The sequence below is a fragment of the Leucoraja erinacea genome, chromosome 15 (genome assembly GCF_028641065.1).
Source record: "Leucoraja erinacea ecotype New England chromosome 15, Leri_hhj_1, whole genome shotgun sequence".
Classification (NCBI taxonomy): Eukaryota; Metazoa; Chordata; class Chondrichthyes; order Rajiformes; family Rajidae; genus Leucoraja; species Leucoraja erinaceus.
Genome location: NC_073391.1, coordinates 4,337,414 through 4,357,621, shown reverse-complemented (window position 1 = coordinate 4,357,621; position 20,208 = coordinate 4,337,414). Strand labels below are relative to the sequence as shown.

At 41.3% G+C, this 20,208-nt stretch overlaps 1 protein-coding gene across 4 annotated transcripts in view; it reads right to left on the bottom strand.

Moving 5' to 3' along the window:
* The window catches only part of ide (insulin-degrading enzyme), a 166,214-nt gene that overhangs the window by 24,842 nt on the left and 121,164 nt on the right, over positions 1 to 20,208 (bottom strand). For all 4 annotated transcript variants that reach the window (XM_055646625.1, XM_055646624.1, XM_055646622.1 and 1 more), the window contains exons 16-20: positions 16,842 to 16,952; positions 14,412 to 14,532; positions 9,820 to 9,911; positions 7,287 to 7,398; positions 2,755 to 2,922 (exon numbers count right to left, since the gene is read on the bottom strand). In XM_055646625.1, the coding sequence (XP_055502600.1) occupies positions 2,755 to 2,922; positions 7,287 to 7,398; positions 9,820 to 9,911; positions 14,412 to 14,532; positions 16,842 to 16,952 (604 nt within the window). The remainder of the gene's footprint in view (positions 1 to 2,754; positions 2,923 to 7,286; positions 7,399 to 9,819; positions 9,912 to 14,411; positions 14,533 to 16,841; positions 16,953 to 20,208) is intronic.

Below are 20,208 nucleotides of genomic sequence, written 5' to 3'. Positions count from 1 at the left end.
CCTCCCCCTTCTCTCCCCCCCCATCCCTCCCCCCCACATCTCTCTCCCCTTCCCCTCCCTCTCTCCCCCTCCCCACTCTTTCCCTCTCTCCCCCACTTCTCTCTCCCCCTCCCCCTCCCCCCTCTCTCACCCCTCTTTCCCCCTCCCCTTCCCTCCCTCCCTCCCTCCCCATCCCTCCCCCTCCCCCACTCCCTCTCCCCCCCCCCTCTCTCACCCCCCCTACCCCCCCTCCTTTCCCTCCCAAATCTGTCCTGTTTCCTCCTCCTCCTCTCCCCTCCCCCCCGCAAACACCGTTGGGGAAACAGACCCAACGGGTCTGCACTTGGTCTAGTATATGATTAAATGTTTATTTGGAATATATGCTTCTTGCTTGACTCTTGCATCACATTCAAATCAACTACAGAATTATAACTTTAGCCAAAAATTACTTTAGAAAACTTTCAGTAAATGTAACAAATAACACTTATTTTATTTTAATATTAACAATATCAATTGTCAATTTTTAGACATTTTTAGAGATTTTTAGAGATAAAGACATTTGTACAAAATCATGAGAGGAATAGATCAGGTAGATGCACAGCCTTTTACCCAGAGTAGGGGGAGAGGTCATAGGTTCAAGGTGAAGGAGAAATGATTTAATAAGAATCCAAGGGGTAACTTTTTCCACACAATGGGTGGTGGGTGTATGGAACAAGCTGCCAGGGGAGGAAGTTGAGGCTGGGACTATCCCATTGTTTAAGAAACAGTTAGACAATACATAGATAGGTCAGGTTTGGAGGGATATGGACCAAGCGCAGGCTGGTGGGACTAGTGTAGCTGTGACATTCTTGGTGTGGGCAAGTTGGGCCGAAGGGCCTGTTTCTACACTGTATCACTCTATAACTCTAGAGGCTTGGCATTCACAATGAACTTTGAAATAACTATATAAATTTCTACTAACACTCTCTACCGCCAAGCAGAACTTGTCCTAACAACTTACCTATTGATTCCTCTCACTTTCTCCAATTTATAGATGTAGCCATGAGCACTTGCATGGGCACCAGCTATGCCTCTTTTTTGTTAGTTACATCAAACAGTCCTTGTTGCAGACGTACACTGGCCCTATCCCCCAACTCCTTGTCTGCTACATCCTCTATTGCATCAGGGCTGTCGCCTGCACCTGTGCAGAATTCACGTAGTTCATTAACTTCACCACTAACTTCCAGCCTGCTCTCACATTCACCTGGAATACTTCTGACATTTCTCTCCTCTTTGATCTCTCCATCACATGGAACAGACTGTCGACTGATGTCTACCTACCGACACACATAGCTACACCCATGACTACACTTCCTCCCACCCTGTCTCTTGCGAAAGATGCTATCCCCCTACTCTCAATTCCTCCGTCTCCGCCACATCTTCTACCATATTGTGGCTTTCCATACGAGGAGAACTGAGATGTCCTCATTGTTTAATGAACATGGTTTTCCTCCGCTTGTCGTAGATGGATCACTCGCCCACATCTCTTGTGTGTCACGTAGTTCTGCTCTCCCCCCAGACATAACAAGGATAGAGTTCCCCTGGTCCTCATCTTTCACTCCACCAGTCTCCCCATTCAACACATTATCCTCCGATATTTCAGTCGCCTCCAATGTGATCCCACTACTAGTCAGATCTTCCCATCTCCACCCTTTTCTGCAGGGACCACTCCCTCCGCAACTCCTTGGTTCACATCCTTTCCCATCCAAACCACCCCCTCCCCGGGCGCTTTCCGTTTGCAACTGCAGGAGATTTAACACCTGCCCTTATACTTCCTCCCTCAACTCCATCCAGGGGCCCCAGCAGTCCTTCCAGGAGAGAGAGGTTTACATGTACCTCTTCTAACATTGCCTCCAGTGGTGCCAATGTGGCCTGCTGTACATTGGCGTGACCAAGCGTAGACTCGGTGACTGCAATGCCGAACATTAGCACTCAGTTCGCCAAGGCCTACTATATCTCCTGGTTGCTGACATTTTTAACTCTCCTTCCCATTCCCGTAATGACCTTTCTGCACTGGCCTTCCTCTTTTGCCCGAGTGAGAGCACGCACAAAATGTAAGAACAGCACCTCATCCCGTCTGGGTAGCTTACAACCAGATTGTATGAACATTTGAATTCTTCAATTTTAGGTAACTTCTATAACTCTCCCTGCCCCCTCCCCTTTACTTTATATCCCATTCCCTTCCCGTGAACCTTGGCTGATGTTGCACTGGTTTCACTCCCCCCACCCCCAACCAACCAAAAATCCTTCAATAAGCTTTACATTTCACAACTATGTATTTATTTTGGGCTCACACCTGTTTCTTTCCAACAATCTGCCTATAAGGGCCCCCCCCCCCCCCCCCCCCTCCGAGGTCATCCATTGCCGGCTGTAATATGTCAGGCACCCTCTTCTCCCAGTATATTTATATTTTCCCACTTCCTCTGTGCAATCAGTCTGAAAAAAATGGTCCTGACCCCAGAACGTCACCTATACATTTCCCCCTCAGATGCTGCCTAACCTTCTGAGTTACTCCAGCATTTTGTGTCTATCTTTGAAATGCCTACTCTTGCTATGTTTGCAAGTACTGGAAATATAATGGAGTTTCCATGTTTCCGAAATGATTCAACTTCAAATGAACTGCAATGTTTTTTGGAGACATTCAGATAAGTTGGAAAACAAATTTACACTACATAAATACCATGTTCATTGAACCAGTTATCAATTCAATTTTATAACTTAAGTTATTTGACTCACCTAATTGTTCTTTGGTCCGCAGCGTGTTGAAGCATGGCTCTGAAATAATTTGACAAAAAAGCTCCAACAGCATATTTTCATGGGTGTTTTGCATGTCTGTCTGGTAGTAGATTTCAATCCCACAGTTGTTGTGCACCTCATTTCTCTGCTGGTACACAAACCATCCTCCTATACATGGTGCACAGGACAACAGCAATCTGAGTTAGTCAGCAGGAACACTTCAATCCCTCAGCATCCTAGTGACAGAAAGATTTCTGACAGCAATTGGAAGTAGGTGCAAGTGGATTAACACCATATTCAAACTGACATCGGTAATCTTTCTCAACAAGTACCACAAATTCAAAAGAGACTCAATGAACATCACTTTTAATCAATTTTCTTCTAAAAATAGATTTGTTCTATTTTTATAATGATCTAAAAATCTGCAGATTTAAAAAAAATCATATTTTGTAACATTAATAATAGTATAAACAGATTTAAGCATCGATGTAGGAATTCTTAAAAATTTGATTGCAAGTTTTAGTTTTCAGTTGTCGACATCAAAGACTTAATGAAGACCGAGTAAACTGGATTAAAAAAAAAGTCTCAATAATGAGCTTAGATTTTCCAGTTATTGGCAGATACCTTATATGAAGCAGCTTAAAGTATTGGACACAGCTTTTAACACTACTTTGCATTTGACTATATCTTGTACAGTAAATGCACAAATATCAATGTTACCATAAGTCAATAGCATTGCATGGGTTTAAAAACTAAAGGTAAATTTTTGGTTAAATGCAGTGTTTTATATTTGTTCAATTCCAAAATCTGATATGTAAATTAAATTATAATTTCATTTTATATTTATAACTGTGTCAGTAGGTTTTGGTTCAATTACAACTTCAGAAACTAGAGCACAAAAGTATAGCTTGGCAATTCAAAGCATTTGTATGGCATTGCCTCCTGTTAGAAGTGTCATCATTAAAGTGAGAAGCTTTAGGTAGATATACAATACAATAGAACTTTATTTATCCTAGGAGGATGCCAACAGTCATCAAAACACAAGATACATGAAATTAAAGTGATGAATGGAAAGTGTTGGGGATATGTAAAAATGGGGGGGTGGGGGGAAGTCAGTCTATCCTACGACAGAAGGGGGAGAAGTTGGGGGAAGTCAGTCTATCCCACAACAGAAGGGGGAGAAGTTGTAGTTTGATAGCCACAGGAAAAAGGATATCCTGTGGTGTTCTGTCCTGCATCTTGGTGGAACCAGTCTGTTGCTGAAGGCACCCCTCAGGTTGACCAGTGTGTCATGGAGGGGGTGAGTTGTATTGTCCAAGTTTGAGGAGCATCCTCCCCTCCAAGTCCACCTCCCATGAATCAAACTCTACCCCTAGAACGGAGCCAACCTTCCTGATGAATTTGTTAATCCAGTTGACGTCCGCAGCCTTGGCCCAGCTGCCCCAGCACACGTCAGCAAAGAAGATGGCACTGACCACCACCGATTGGTAGAACACCTGAAGCATCATACTGTAGACGTTGAAGGAGTGGTGGCTTCTCAAAAAAGAACAGCTGGCTCTGTCGCTTCATGCACAGGGCCTCAGTGTTCCTGGACCAGTCCAGTTTACTGTCCAGGTAAACTCCAACGTAGTTGTACTTCTTGGTAAACTGCACATCTACACTATTGATGGAGACAGGGGTGTTCGGCTCCTCCTAAAGTCCACCACCAACTCAATCTTGTTGGTGTTGAGCTGCAGGTGATTCAGCCCACACCACTGAACAGTCGTTGACCACCTCTGTAATCAGCTTCCTCAATGATGCAGCCCATAATCCTGAAACTTATGCAGGTGACTGGATTCTGCAGGAATCTGAATCTGAATCTGACAGGAGTCCAAGGTGTAGATGGTGAAATGGAAGGGAGAGAGGACCGTGTGTGGGGACCCTGTGTTTGCTCACTACCATATCCGAGACACAGTTCTGTAGCCCGACACACTGTGGTCATCCAGTCAGGTTATCGGTGATCCAGGAACCGCATCCACTTGCATCTTCGTCAGTTTGCTCATTAGCAGTGCAGGCTGGATGGTGTTAAAAGCACTGGAGAAGTAAAAACCACAACTCTCAAAGTGCTTCCCGGCTTATCCAGGTGAGCAGAGGAATGATGGAGCAGGTGAATGGTGGCGTCCTCAATCCCCATCTTTGTTTGGTAAGCAAACTGCAGGGGGCCCAGGTAGGGTTTAACCAGGGGTCATAGGTGAGTGAGCACCAGCCTCTCCAGGGACTTGATGTGTGAGATCGGTGCCACCGGTTTGTAGTCATTGGAGGAGCTGGGACGCGTCCTCTTTGGAACAGGAATCAGGCAGGATGTCTTCCACATCACAGGAACCCTCTCCAGGTTCAGGTTGAAGATATGCTGGAGTACTCCACATAACTGGTTAACACATTCCTTGAGTATCATAGAGCTGACACCATCGGGGCCCATGGCTTTGCTTGGGCAGAGTCTGCTCAGCTCTTTCCTCATCAGCTCAGTCTTCATGGTCAGGTGCGACAAAGAAAGGGCAGAGGAAATAGACCAGGGGGATTGAGGGGGAGAGTCTGTCAAGGAGTAATGCTCTTCATACAGCTCCACGCATCCTCATGTTGTTCTGCTGAAGTCTCAGCTCCAGCTTCCTCCTGTAGTCATCCTTGCCCTGTCTTAGTCTCAACTTCAGGTTGTTACGCACCCGTTTCACCTCCTTGCTGCCACCATTACTGAAGGCCCTCTTCTTCTGGTTGAGAAGGGCCTTGTCACTGGTGACACAGGGCTTGTTGTTATAAAATGTCCCATGGCACTACTCCGCCGAGCAAGGTGGTTATTCCTTGTGAGCTGGACAATATTAACCCCTTAATTAAATAATGGAAACATTATTGGATCATTACCACAATGCTGATTGTGGGACATTGCGATGTATAAACTGCTGATATGTTGACAAAATTCTAACAGTGACTACAACACAGAAGTACTTAATTGGGTAAAAGTGCTTTAGATTTTGAGGTCATGAAATGGGTCAAATAAAAGGAAACACTTTTTAATCTCTTAATTTCAAACCAAAATACCCAAATTTCATAGCATTTAGTAGGGAGACTAAACATGTGAAAATTGATTTTATGATTGCAAATTAATGTACATCAAAGCAATATGACCTTATTTCTTGCACTGAACACTTTTTCTGTCTTTAAAGTGGCATAATTGGACCCCAATTTTATTCAACACCACTTTGATGCATTAGCATATTAACATGTTCAAATTGTAAACGGGTTTTATTAGCATTGTGCTAAATCAATCCAGGATTACCGAATAAGCAATTCTCCTTTGCCAATTATTCCTACAAGAGTTCACCTCTTTACCATTGAAACTATTTTAATGACGAAAGTCAGAAAAATGGATTGCTGCAATCCATAACCATGATTTAGATTATATAAAATGTTAATAATAAATTTGCATTGAATGACAGTTATCGACTTTGGTGAACCCTGACATTTACCAGCTCAATCTGGCTGCATTCAGCCTGACCAAATAAATGGGAACGAGCAAAAGATTATTGTTGTTATTGTCAGTGGAATGTAGTTGCTTTATTAGAATAGTTCCATGACAAAAACCTTTCAAAAAGTTCAAATTGTAATCCTAAATTTTATTATGGTCTTTTTTATGTGATAAACATATGTGATAAGTAGTAGAATACAACGGACAGATTTCAAGACATGCCTTGACTTGAGAGGGCGACCTCTTCACAAATCATCAGAGAACAGTTTCCCTCTAACCAAGATTCCATTCCCATATACCAAAAAACACTAAGCAGCAATGCTTTCTTCACTGGTTTAAATTTATACCACTCTCCATCAACTCTCTCTAATTTCAGTATGCCTATGATAGTTTAAGAACAGTCAACATTTCCCCACCTCTCTTTTGTTTTATGATTTAAGATATTATAAATACCTACCGATGTTAGGCAGAACTTTCAATTTGCTTCAATTACTTAATTTAGCTGTTGGATTGTTTATTTTTTGTCTCAGCTGGCACCATAGACAAGATTTTTATTTTACTACAGACTAGTTCCACAGAATAAAATGGTTGGTCAGAACTAGGGGATGATAATTCAGGAATAACTTTCAGAAAAAATGACAGGAAGTAATGTAGTGTTATGTTACCCAAGCAACACCTTTCTATGATAGCCTTAAGGCATGGTGACTAACAATTAACTGAAAATTATTTTACTGAAAATTAATATACCAATAGAAGCAGGTTTACAAATGTTTGGTTATCAGTCTATTAGTGTGCCTAGCAGTCTACTAATATGCCTATTAGTGTGCCTAGCACAAGATTATTTCAAAACCTTATCCAGCAAAAGTCCTTTTACTTGTGCATTCTTTTTAAGTCAGACTGTAATCCACTTAACAGCATTGCAATAAATGTAAATTTGAATTCAATTAACCTGAATAAACAAACATGGGATAGAATTTCAGGACACATAAGGGGTCAAGTCAAGAGATATGAAAAGATTGCAAACTTAGCGTACGATCAGGAAGTTGCACTTCTCTATATCGGGTAAGTTGACTGGGAAGAAGAGGCTTAGTATGAGCATGTTCGATCAGGATGTCTTCAACCATTTGTATCATACTCAACGAGGTCTGGAATGAGGAAGACATTAAATGTTAAAATATGAAAATTATCAGTAAATAATTTTTTTTTAAATTGTACACAACTTATTGAAGTTAATGGGACACAAGAGACTGCAGTTGCAGGAATCTCGAGTTAAAAACAATCTCCGGTTGGAACTCAGTGAAGCGAGGGAAATGGACAGATGACATTTTGGTTTGAAACCCTCCTTCAGAAAAAGGGTTCCATCCCAAAACAACACCCGTCCATTCCCCTACCTCTATAGATGCTACCCGACCCACCGATTCTCCAGCAGTATTTTTAAAAATTGAAGTAAATGTTCATTCGGAACTGTTTTAAGCAAGACTACTGTTTCATCTAGAGATACCACAGCGGGTGAGTTGGTAATTTGACTCAGCCACATTTACTAAGACACCTAAATAGTTAATTAGAAAGTATAGATTGCTTAATGCACAACAAATGTATCAAGGTCGAAACTACTAACTTCCTTCAATTTGAAGTGTATTCAAATGAAACTAGCTAGAGTAGGGATTTGCTTTTATTGCATTGCAGATTGAATGAGAAAGGAAGTAGTTAACAAAAATCTCCAGTTATGAATATGAATAAGTGAAATTAGAAGAAAAATAATAAATGATGGCAAATTTAAACAAAAATCTTACTTTTGAACTATTTCCACAACAAAATATTCCTTTATTGGAACACTGCTCTTAATTGCAGCATTATGGCCACTCTGTTCTGTCTGGCCACTCTACAATAAAGGCCTGGTTGGTGGAGTGCTGCAGATATAGTTGTCTTTCTGGAAGTTTCTCCCATCTCCACAGAGGAACTCTGGAGCTCTGTCAGAGTGACCATCGGGTTCTTGGTCACCTCCCTGAATATGTTAGTAAGTCTCTATCCTAAGGCTCTTCTCCCCCGATTGCTCAGTTTGGCCAGGCTCTATGAAGAGTCCTGGTGGTTTCAAAGTTTTATTTAAGAATGACTGAGGCCACTATGCTCTTCGGGACCTGCAATGCTCCAAAAAATGTTTTATACCCTTCGGAGGTCTACAGACAATTCCTTTGTCTTCATGGCTTGTTTTTTGCTCTGACATGCACTGTCAACTGTGGGACCTTAGATAGACTTATATGTGCCTTTCCAAATCATGTACAATCAATTTAATTTACCACTTGTAGACTCCTATCAAGTTGTACAAACATCTCAAGGATAATCAATGGAAACACGATGCACCAAAGCTCAATTTTGAGAGTCACAGCAAAGGGTCTGAATACTTACGTAAATGTGATATTTCAGTTATTTATTTTTAATTATTTTGCAATAATTACTAAACACCTATCTTTGCTTTTATATTATGAGGTATTGTGCGTAGATTGATGATTTAAAAAAATGACTGTAACCAATTTTAGAGTAAGGCTGTAATGTAACAAAATGTGGAAAAAATGAAGGTGTCTGAATACTTTCTCAATGCACTGTATGTTTATAGGTACACATAAAAGCTGGAGAAACTCAGCGGGTGCAGCAGCATCTATAGAGCGAAGGAAAAAGGCAACGTTTCGGGCCGAAACCCTTCTTCAAACTGATCGGGGGTGGGGGCGAGGAGAAGAAAGGAAAAAGGAGGAGGAGCCCGAAGGCTGGGGGATGGGAGGAGACAGCAGGAGGGCTGAGGAAGGGGAGGAGACAGGTATGTTTATAGTTTTTTTTTTCAAATGATCGAGTTTGCATAAGTTTTATTTTGAGGTTTTAGCATAAAGTGTATTTGGAAAAATTACAGATTCTTGTAAATGAACAAGAACAAAAAAAATTGCAATATCACAAACTTAACTATACTGTAGATGTTAAATATTAAGCAAACTTGACATTCAGTATGAAATTATAAATTTTCAAAATTTCTAAAGGACACAAAGATATTGCCAGGACTTGAGGGCCTGTGCTTTAGGAAGATGTTGGACAGGCTAGGACTTTATTCCTTGGAGTGCAGGAGGATGAGAGGTGGTGTTAGAGACGTATTTAAGATCACAAGGGGAATAGATAGGGTAAATGCACAGAGCCTTTTGCCCAGTGTAGGGGAATCATGAAGCAGGGAACATAGGTTTAAGGTAAGATGGGATTTTTTCGACAGAGGGTGGTAGGTAAATGGAACAAGCTGCTAGAGGAGGTAGTTGAGGCACGTACTATAACAACATTTAAAAGGCATTTGGACCGGTACATGGATTGGAAAGGTGTAGAGGGATAGAGGCCAAATACGGAAGGTTGGACTAATGTAGATGGGGTTTCCTGGTCGGTATGGGAAAGTTGGGCCGAAGGGCCTCTTTCCCTGCTGTATGACACTCTGCCAGTAGGTTTTAGTAACGCTTTCTTTTTCATAGGACCCAAGTACTTTAGTACTTCGGCAACAACCGGCTACATATAGTTAGTTGACAAAGTGATCAACTAACCTGTTTTGTTATATTCCCTTGGAGAAGAGCTTCAATGTGCAACCTTGATAATAGTTGAGGTATAAATGCTTTGAGACGAACGAGTGTGACATCTAGAACATGTTGGTAGATAGATGAATTAATAACATTTCTAAAAATATATACACATTAATATACACATAAGGCTTTCCATTCTAGGACAATTGAGATGTAATTTTTCTTTAGTAAACGTGCTATTCCCCCCTTCCTGCAATAGATGGATCCCTCACCCACATCTCCTCTGTGTCCGTAGTTCTGCTCTTGCTCCTCCTTCCCCCAAACAATACAAGGGTAGGTGATGTGATCCCACCACCAATCACATCTTCCCATCCACATCTCCTTCCAACTTGTTCAAAGACCACACCCTCTGCAACTTCTTGGTTCACTCATCCCATTCCCCCAAACCACCTCCTCCCCAGGTACATTTCCCTGCAAACCCAGGAGATGTAACACCTGCCCCAATTACCTCCTCCCTTACCTTCATCCAGAGACCCCAGCAGTCCTTCCAGGTGAGACAGAGGTTCATGTGCACCTCCTCTAACTTCAACTAATGCACCAATGGCTCCCGTCCATCAGCCCAGACCAAGCGTACACTCGTCAATGACTTTGCTGAATATTTCGCTCAGTCCACCAAAGCATGTTAAAACTCACAGCTGCTAACCTTTTCCCATTCCCATTCCCATACTGACATTTGTGCTGGGCCTCCTCCATTGCAGCGAGGCAACTGGAAAACTGTAGGAATAGCAACTCATAATCCGCTTGGGTTGCTCACAACCAAACGGTATGAACAATTAATTCTCCAATTTTAGGTAACTTCCAACCTCCCTTACCATTTACCCCCCCCACACCTCCCCACCCCTTGTGCCCCACCTGGATTTGCCCTATTTCTCCCCTCCACCTAAAATCCTTCCTCTCGCTTCACAATCTCAACTTTTCAATCCTTATGTCCCACACCTTCTGCCTTTTCATCTCTGCTCTTTGCCCAATAATTTCCCAATCAAAATCCCAATCTTCCGTATCAACCTGTTACTTGCCAAGCTTTGTCCTGCCCCTCCTCTCTTCCAGCTTTCCTTTCCCCTCTCCCACCGCAATCAGTCTGAAGATGGGACCCAACCCGAAATGTCCCAATTCATGTTCTCCAGAGATGCTTCCTGACCCACTGGCTTATTCCAGCACCGTCCTTTTTTTGTACGCCAGCATCTGCTGTTCCTTGTTTCTACATACAGTGGCTTGCAAAAGTATTCATACCCCTTGAACTTTTCCACTTTTTGTCCCGTTGCAACCACAAATGTAAATGTATTTTATTGGGATTTTATGTGATAGACCAACACAAAATGGTGCATAATTGTGAAGTGGAAGGAAAATGATACATGGTTTTCAAGTTTTTTTACAAATAAAAAACTGAAAAGTGTGGCATGCAAAAGTATTCAGCCCCCCCCGAGTCAATACTTTGTAGAACCACCTTTCGCTGCAATTACAGCTGCAAGTCTTTTGGGGTATGTCTCTACCAGCTTTGCACATCTAGAGACTGAAATTTTTGCCCATTCTTCTCAAGCTCAGTCAGATTGGATGGAGAGCGTCTGTGAACAGCAATTTTCAAGTCTTGCCAGAGATTCTCAATTGGATTTTTAAAAAAAAAAAATGAAATGATTCAATTTATTGTCATTGTCAGTGTACAGTACAGAGACAACGAAATGCATTTTTAGCATCTCCCTTGAAAGGGAGACACAGGGCGTCGCGGTGTGCCCGCGCCTGCCGCCGTAACATTCCATTACAGGCAAAGGTGGGTGAAGTGTCTTGCCCAAGGACACAACGACAGTATGCACTCCAAGCGGGATTTGAACCGGCTACCTTCCGGTTGCCAGCCGAACTCTTAGCCCATTGTGCTATCTGTCGTCCTCGATGAAATGATTCAATTTATTGTCATTGTCAGTGTACAGTACAGAGACAACGAAATGCAGTGGGTCTGGACTTTGACTGGGCCATTCTAACACATGAATATGCTTTGATCTAAACCATTCCATTGTAGCTCTGGCTGTATGTTTAGGGTCGTTGTCCTGCTGGAAGGTGAACCTCCGCCCCAGTCTCAAGTCTTTTGCAGACTCTAACAGGTTTTCTCCCAAGATTGCCCTGTATTTGGCTCCATCCATCTTCACATCAACTCTGACCAGCTTCCCTGTCCCTGCTGAAGAAAAGCATCCCCACAGCATGATGCTGCCACCACCATGTTTCACAGTGGGGATGGTGTGTTCAGGGTGATGTGCAGTGTTAGTTTTCTGCCACACATAGCGTTTTGCATTTAGGCCAAAAACTTCAATTTTGGTCTCATCTGACCAGAGCACCTTCCTCCACATGTTTGCTGTGTCCCCCATATGGCTTGTGGCAAACTGCAAACGGGACTTCTTATAGCTTTTTTTCAACAATGGCTTTCTTCTTGCCACTCTTCCATAAAGGCCCGATTTGTGGAGTGCACGACTAATAGTTGTCCTGTGGACAGATTCTCCCACCTGAGCTGTGGATCTCTGCAGCTCCTCCAGAGTTACCATGGGCCTCTTGGCTGCTTCTCTGATCAATGCTCTCCTTGCCCGGCCTGTCAGTTTAGGTGGACGGCCATGTCTTGGTAGGTTTGCAGTTGTGCCCTACTCTTTCCATTTTTGGATGATGGATTGAACAGTGCTCCGTGAGATGTTCAAAGCTTGGGATATTTTTTTATAACCTAACCCCGCTTTAAACTTCTCCACAACTTTATCCCTGACCTGTCTGGTGTGTTCCTTGGGCTTCATGATGCTGTTTGTTCACTAATGTTCTCTAACAAACCTCCGAGGCCTTCACAGAACAGCTGCATTTATACTGAGATTAGATTACACACAAGTGGACTCTATTTACTAATTAGGTGACTTCTGAAGGCAATTGGTTGCACTGGATTTTATTTAGGGGTATCAGAGTAAAGGGCGCTGAATACTTTTGCACGCCACAATTTTCAGTTTTTTATTTGTAAAAAAATTTGAAAACCATGTATTATTTTCCTTCCACTTCGCAATTATGCGCCACTTTGTGTTGGTCTATCACATAAAATCCCAATAAAATACATTTACGTTTGTGGTTGTAATGTGATAAAATGTGGAAAAGTTCAAGGGTATGAATACTTTTGAAAGCCACTGTATACACATCATTGCTGCAGATGAATAACCTAGCACACCAGAACGCCTTAAGTACACCCCAAAGAAGAAAATATATAGAGCATAATTGAAATTTTCACTGCATTTATGCTTTTTGTCTTTCATTCACATGGTTTAGGATTCACATAACATTTTATCCAAATTCAAGAGAGGCTGCTCTGAACATCAAGCCCAACCAGAGTCAATAAGCATTTTGTGGATTTTCAAAAAATAAAACAAAATTATAACAAAATAATGCTGTAGAATGCATTACTAAATCATGGTTAAAAAATGAAGGCATTTTCCCCATGAAGGCAGTGAACCTATAACTATACTTAATCTTCCTCAATTGTTGTATTAACACAAGATCAAGATACTTGTTGTAGTCAGTCAGAGTACAATTTCCTAATGTATACTTCACTTAAAGAGAATACTGAAATACTGCTCAGTGTTGGAATACTGCTCAGGCACTTACTTTGAGATAAGTGTATAATTTAAATGCAAACTACGGGGGTTTTAAGTGTAGTAAACTCCAGAGCTCCCGTGAGCTCAATGCCTGCATGGCCAATCGTCTTCAATGTCTAGCCAGTACTACTTCATTAATGTCACTTTTTCAAAGAGTTACCTGTCCAATAAACAATAGAGGAACAGTACAGCAACAGACTGATATTTGACCTCTTTCTCTCATGATCAAATAAATCCAGGTTGATTGAAAAATGACAGCCAGAGTAGCCTGGTAGGAACCAGTATCAGATTTGCCCATCTTATGAATACTCCTTAATGGAATAGTACAATAATGGTTGGGGAGGGAGAGGAGGGGAAATTTTACCAGTGTAACAAGGAATGCTCTTCTGAGAATGTGGTTAGGGTATATTAGTGGGGGGAAAGGACAGTTTTACTCTGTGTCTGGTCTGATACATTTAAAACCAGAGTACCTACATGCAGATATCGGTAACCTACAATGAATGCTGTGATCATCCAAGCTTAATTAAATAGCTGCCCATTAACCATTGAAACATAAGAGACCGCAGATGCTGGAATCTGGAGCAAAAACACAAAACTGCTGGAGAAACAAAGGCTCATACCGCACCTGCGGGTGGGGGAAGGAAATTCAACGCTTTGGGTCAAGTTCCTGCATTACAATGAAGAATGACGAGGAAAGATGGCCAGTATAAAGGGGATAGGGGTAAAACAGGGGCAAGTAGGTGATTGGTAGAACAAGGAGGGGTGAAGGATGACTGGGTAGATGGACCCATGGGGGAGTGTGGAGTCGGGAGATAAAGATAAGTGGTTGATAGGCTTATTTTTTTCATCCTTTATTTTGCAAAATAGATTCTGAAATGGAACCATTCAAATCTCTTGTAATATTCTTTAGTTTACAGGCAATTTACACACAATATTCAACTAAGCACCAACCTTCCAAAGCCTCCTTCAGCTCCTCTTTTGTCCATGCCACCTCAGTCATAAGCAGTCTGAGATAATACATGGCATGTTGGTGAGGCTGTTCCGCTCTAAAATTATTCAGAGACCGCATATACTAAAATAAAAAAACAAAAGAAATAAAGAACAGTTACTGATCCCCAAACAACCCAATAATGCCAACTATCTCTACAAATAGGTTCAAGCTTTAACCTGGTCTATTTTTGAGCAAATGGCCCAACTTGGCAGTGGAATACTGTTATTAAAATCAATCAAGAAGCTACATTTCAAACAGTACACAGAGGCTGCAGCATAATGTCAGATGCTACACGTACTACCTTCATTGGAACATTATTTTTTAACATGAAGTACTACTCTAAAAGTCACACAATCGTTCAAGTTACAATATTAACCAACACTGGATTGGTGATTCAACATTACTCCATTTAACCAGAGCACAGATAAAATCAAATTGTCGAATCTGGCAGTCAGTCACAGGTTCGAGACCCTTCTTCAGAATTCGAGGTGTTTGACGAGTCAAAATCAAATGATCTATTCCAATTTTAAGGAACCAGAGGTTGTAGATGTGAGATTGAAATTTACAGTTAATGTAGAAGGGAAAGATAATAGCGCGTTCATTTTGGTAAATTTGCATTGCTCAATATCCAAAGCTAACATAAGATGATGTGCTCAAAACCCTACATAACAGAAACAAGACAAGGTCTATATTCTTTCACTCTCCTTATGATAAAGATCAACCATCTCTTTAACATTTACCTTTTTTTTGGTAAATGTTTATCAGCTTTTAATGATTTATGTTCTTGGGCTACAGAACGTCTTTATTCCACAGCTGCACTCAATTATTCAAAAATTCGGTTCTTCATTGTGGTCAATGTCGATGACCCCAAATTTTCTCTACTCACTCAATCAGTTCTTTATACTCATACTTGTGGTTTGTCTTTGTGTCATGACAAAGATAGATATGTATTTCTGTTCCTTGAAACCTGTCAACATTTCCAACCCAAATCACAAGGGAGTCTCCAATATCATGCATTAAATTTTGCCAATAATCTGTGCAAAATCTTGTTATCTTACTCGATAATCATGGAGAAAGGTATTTTGTAGGAGTCATTTTATCTCTTTTAATAAGTTTCTAAACACTTCAATTAATCAGGTATTACTTGTCTTCAAACAATATTACATTGACTCTCTCGTAGAATGCTTAAACACTATCCCAAGTGACAGGTTCCAGCAGCAGCTTAAGCAAATGTCATGTTAAATTGACAGGCCTGATCTTGCCTAGTTTTTCTCTCCCGTTAGCCTTAAATAATGGATGTGCACAACCACACTTCCAATCTAAATCCTACAATTCATTAATCCAGAGGCCATTAAAAGGTTATGATTAATGCACCTGTAACTTATGTCTCCAAATTTTAATATGGGTGAGAACGATTGAATCTTGAACATGTCTGCTCTTGTTATATTTTCCTCATTATTCCTTTTTTAAAAATCACGATGAAAAGCATAAATACAAAATACATCTGCATGTATCACAACTTCAAAGCTGACCCTCAACATTTATAATTAGCTTTTAAATTAATTGCAAATGAAACCAAAATATATAACTACAAATAAATAACAGAATATTCTGAAAAAAGATATGCAATTTATCAAAATGTTTAAACATTGACAATGACCTTTTCTTGTTTAAAAGGCTGCTGTGCAGTTTTCACCATTAATTAGAAAAAAATACTAACTTTGGTTAGCTTCTTAAGGCCCTGGTAATATAGAGAGTCACTTTCGTATACAAAATTGCATTGCACGATGCAACAAAAAAAAAAAAATTACAAGAAACAAATAATGTGAATTCTGGAAACCAGAAATAAAAAAGAAAATGCTGAAAATATTCAACAATTATGGATAGAGAAACAATGTGAACATTATTTCTTTAATATTGACAACTGGATGTGAAAGACTATGCACCTAAAATAATGACGTTTTCTCTCCATAAATATCACCTAATTGTCAAGTATTTCTCATCTTTTCAACTTTAATTGCGGTATTGTCCGCAGCACAGACTAATCTGACCCAGAAGGCAGCCAGAAGGAACCAAGGCCGAAACTATGGTTAATTCGAAAAGGAGAATTCTCACAATCTACTACTACTGACTCTTTCAGCTATCATAGAAAAGCAAGAGATATTCAACTCTCATGGAATCATGTTAGAAATTTATAAACATGGTAACTGGACCTTCTGTCTAAGTCCAAGTTGACCATCAACTATCCTTCTATACCAATCCCACATCAATCCCATTTAAATTTGATTTTAAAAATATTTGCAAGAATTATAGCCCACATTTTTAATAAAATAACACCAGCTGATTATGTTCACAATAATTGACAACATATTTGATAAATGCCAACTTACGGCTTCCTTGATTATTTCAAATCGCTTATCGTCAATTTCAAAGGTGACCATCTTCTCCATTATCTTCTTAAGAATTATATGCTGCTTGTCATTATAACCTTTCACAGACAGCTGTTGGCAAGTACAATAAAGATGTTTCATGCAAGAAACAACAAAGCTAAAATTAAAAATGTTCTAAAAATTTGACATTCAATTTAGTGTATACCCAGCAGATTTTCCAGTTACATGCATATGTTTAAATAAATCTCATTTACATAATAACAGGAAATATTGAAGAAACAACTAATTATGACGAAGTGCATTTGTAATCATTTTAGATTACAAATATTTTTTTAAATATAGAAAATGTCTTCATGTGGCAGAACTGAGAACAAAAACTAGTTTTCTCACAGTAGCACAGTACAGAAGCAGGTCCTTCAGCCCACCAACCCTGTGCCAACCATTTAATCCTATTTAATTTCTCCCTCCGTAATCAAATATCTTTAGATTCTTTCACTCTATTGCAAACTAGGGGTAATAAGCGAGTTCGGTATTCCGACTGCCATTCTCACTCGGGCTGTCCTCCAGGTTTATGCAGGGTTATTATACAGGGGCGAACCACACAACCCTCTCCTGCATAACCACAGGAGGCAGATTTGCGAACGGAATCTCACTACCATCCCCGTCCCCTCCTGTGTCCCATTCCTGTCCGGGGGCGGCCGGAGATGTCCGGGGTGACCCTGGACTGACGGGACACCGGCCCGGAGCAGTGCCGGCCCCAGGCTTACAGCCAGCGTGGAGAAGAAGCGCTAACTCCAGCTCAACTCTGCTCCAACTCCTGAGGAACCTGTTCCCTGACGGGCCAGGGTCTTATCCAGTGGCTGACGGTTAACCCCCTCAGTGCCAGCGAAAGCCGAGCACCAGTCATCAATGGGGATACACACAAAATGCTGCAGTACCTCAGCGGGTCAGGCAACATCTCTTGAGATGGGTCTTGACCTGAAACATCACCTATTCCTTTTCTCCAGCTGCCTGTCCCGCTGAGTTACTCCAGTATTTTGTGGGTATCCCCGTTGATGACTGGTGCTTGGCTTTTGCCGGTACCGAGGCGGTTAACTGACAGCCACTGGATAAGGTGAGAGGTGCAGTTCACGGTCCCCGGCCCATCAGGGAACGAGTTCCTCGGGAGTTGAAGCAGAGTTGAGCTGGAGTTAGCTCTTCTTCTTCGTGCTGGCTGTAAGCCAGGGCCGCCGCAGCTCCACGCCAGTATCCCGTCAGTCCAGGGTCACGCTGGACATCTCTGGCCGACCACAGGCAGGGATGGGACACTCTGGAGGAGACAGGAACGGTCCAGTAGCAATTCAACAGCGCTTACAGCGCCGGAGACCCGGGTTCGATCCTGACTACGTATGAAACGTAAGTCTGTGCAAACGCAGCCACTCAGCTGGTGAGACTGTCTCTCCGCCAGTCCAGTCTCTCCCCGTCTCTCACTCGCATCTATCCCCTCTCTCTCTCGCTGTTACACCCCACTCTCCCGCTACCTAGCACCCCCGTTCCTCAGATTAAACATATTTTTACAAATAAATTATGAATAAAGATAAGAAAAGGTTTCAAACACAAGTAATATTTTCTTATTCCAGTAGCAAACACATTAAGGATTAAATTAAAATAATAAATTCTTTAACTTTTCGAATATTTCATAATTGCAGAGTAATAAACTGAACTAGAACTGGGACTGTGGAAATAGTGTGTGAACAGCAGAACAAGACAGGAAGCTATTGAGTTGACAGAATTCTAGATTAATTCATTGGTAAAATAGTTAACAATTTATACACAGTTTACACAGCCAGCGCTTCGCTTGCTTTTTCATTATCACAAATGACCTTTGACAAATCCCATGATTCCTTGCATTTTTCGGAATACCGAACTCGCTTATTTACAGAGGCCAACTGATCGACCAATCAACACATCTTTGAGATGTGAAGGAAACTGGAGCACCTGGAAGAAACTCATGCAGTCACACACACATGCAAATTCCACAGAGATACAGAGCCCAGAACTGAACCCAGATTTCTGGAGCTGCTATTCGGCTGAACAACTATGCCATGCATGTCATCTCATCTCAATAACTAAAGAAGGTAATTTAAGGTAATTTGCAACTAAGTATATTAAACATTGCCAATTTCATTATCCCAATCTGATTAATAACAAATTCTCTGGTAGATTCCTCAGAGGATTTTCTGTGTTATAAAAGCAACTAAAGATACTCTAACCTATTTTCATCAACCCCTACACGCTACCACAAGAGATGATGATTTCCAAGCAATGTTTTGCTTCTTTCTTAAAATTTACCTGCTCTAAAATGGATCTCTAGATAAATGAAGCAGAATTCCATCAGGAATGTTTCTTTAGCAAAACTGATAGCATCACAAAATCAAATCGGATTACTGTGCCTATGGTATACAAAATTGCAGAAAATATCGAAGGGAGTCAGCTCAAAGGTGAGGGGAAAAAAACATTGGTAATTCTAAACTACATAGTATCCATAAAAAGCAGAAACTTTGTTTTGAAACCATCTCAAGACTAAAAGAGCATTAAAACTATAAATTATACAGCATTAGCCAAAGACACTTTCAGAAAGGGCCTTTTGGAAATCATCACATTGAGTATGGGGTGCTTGGGTAGGTGTGGTAGCTCTGGTTGGGAGACTTGTCAAATCTGGTACCACCTTTCTCAGGACCATTCGTCCCTGCTTGATACTACACCCCCAGGCAACATTTACAAGCCAGTTAAACCATTAGCCAATGGGTCTCAAACCCTCAGTGAGACAGGAACTGTTCACCCTAACGTGCAAAGACTGTTAGGGTGAACAGTCAACTTCCACACTTTTTAACTCTTTTCATTCCGCTATCCTAAGCCCTGTGGTGATGGTGGAAGGGGGGCAGTGACAGGGAGAGAGTTGTAGCTCTGAACCTGCATGTAAGCAGCCTGCAGATTAGTGATTGTCCTTCTTTGAATCCTGGACAGCAAGAGGTTTAGCAGCATTCCAGGCATTCAAACAGTCATTTCTAGGGATAGCATTGCTCACCCCAGTAAAGGAAGGGACCAGCAAAGGTGTTGTAATCATTGGATAGATGACGTTTTGGGTTGGGACCCTTCTTCTGACATTCCCTCTGTTGCAATCAGTCTGAAGGGTCCTGACACGAAACGTCACCTATCCAGTTTATCTGGAGACGTTGCCTGACCTGCTGAGTTACTTCAGCAATGTGTGTCTATCTTTGGTGTAAACCAGCATCTGTAGTTCCTTTTTATTACGTCATAATCATTGGCTGCCTTAACATAAACTAAGCTAAACTAAAATAGAGAGAGTACAGAGGAGATTTACTAG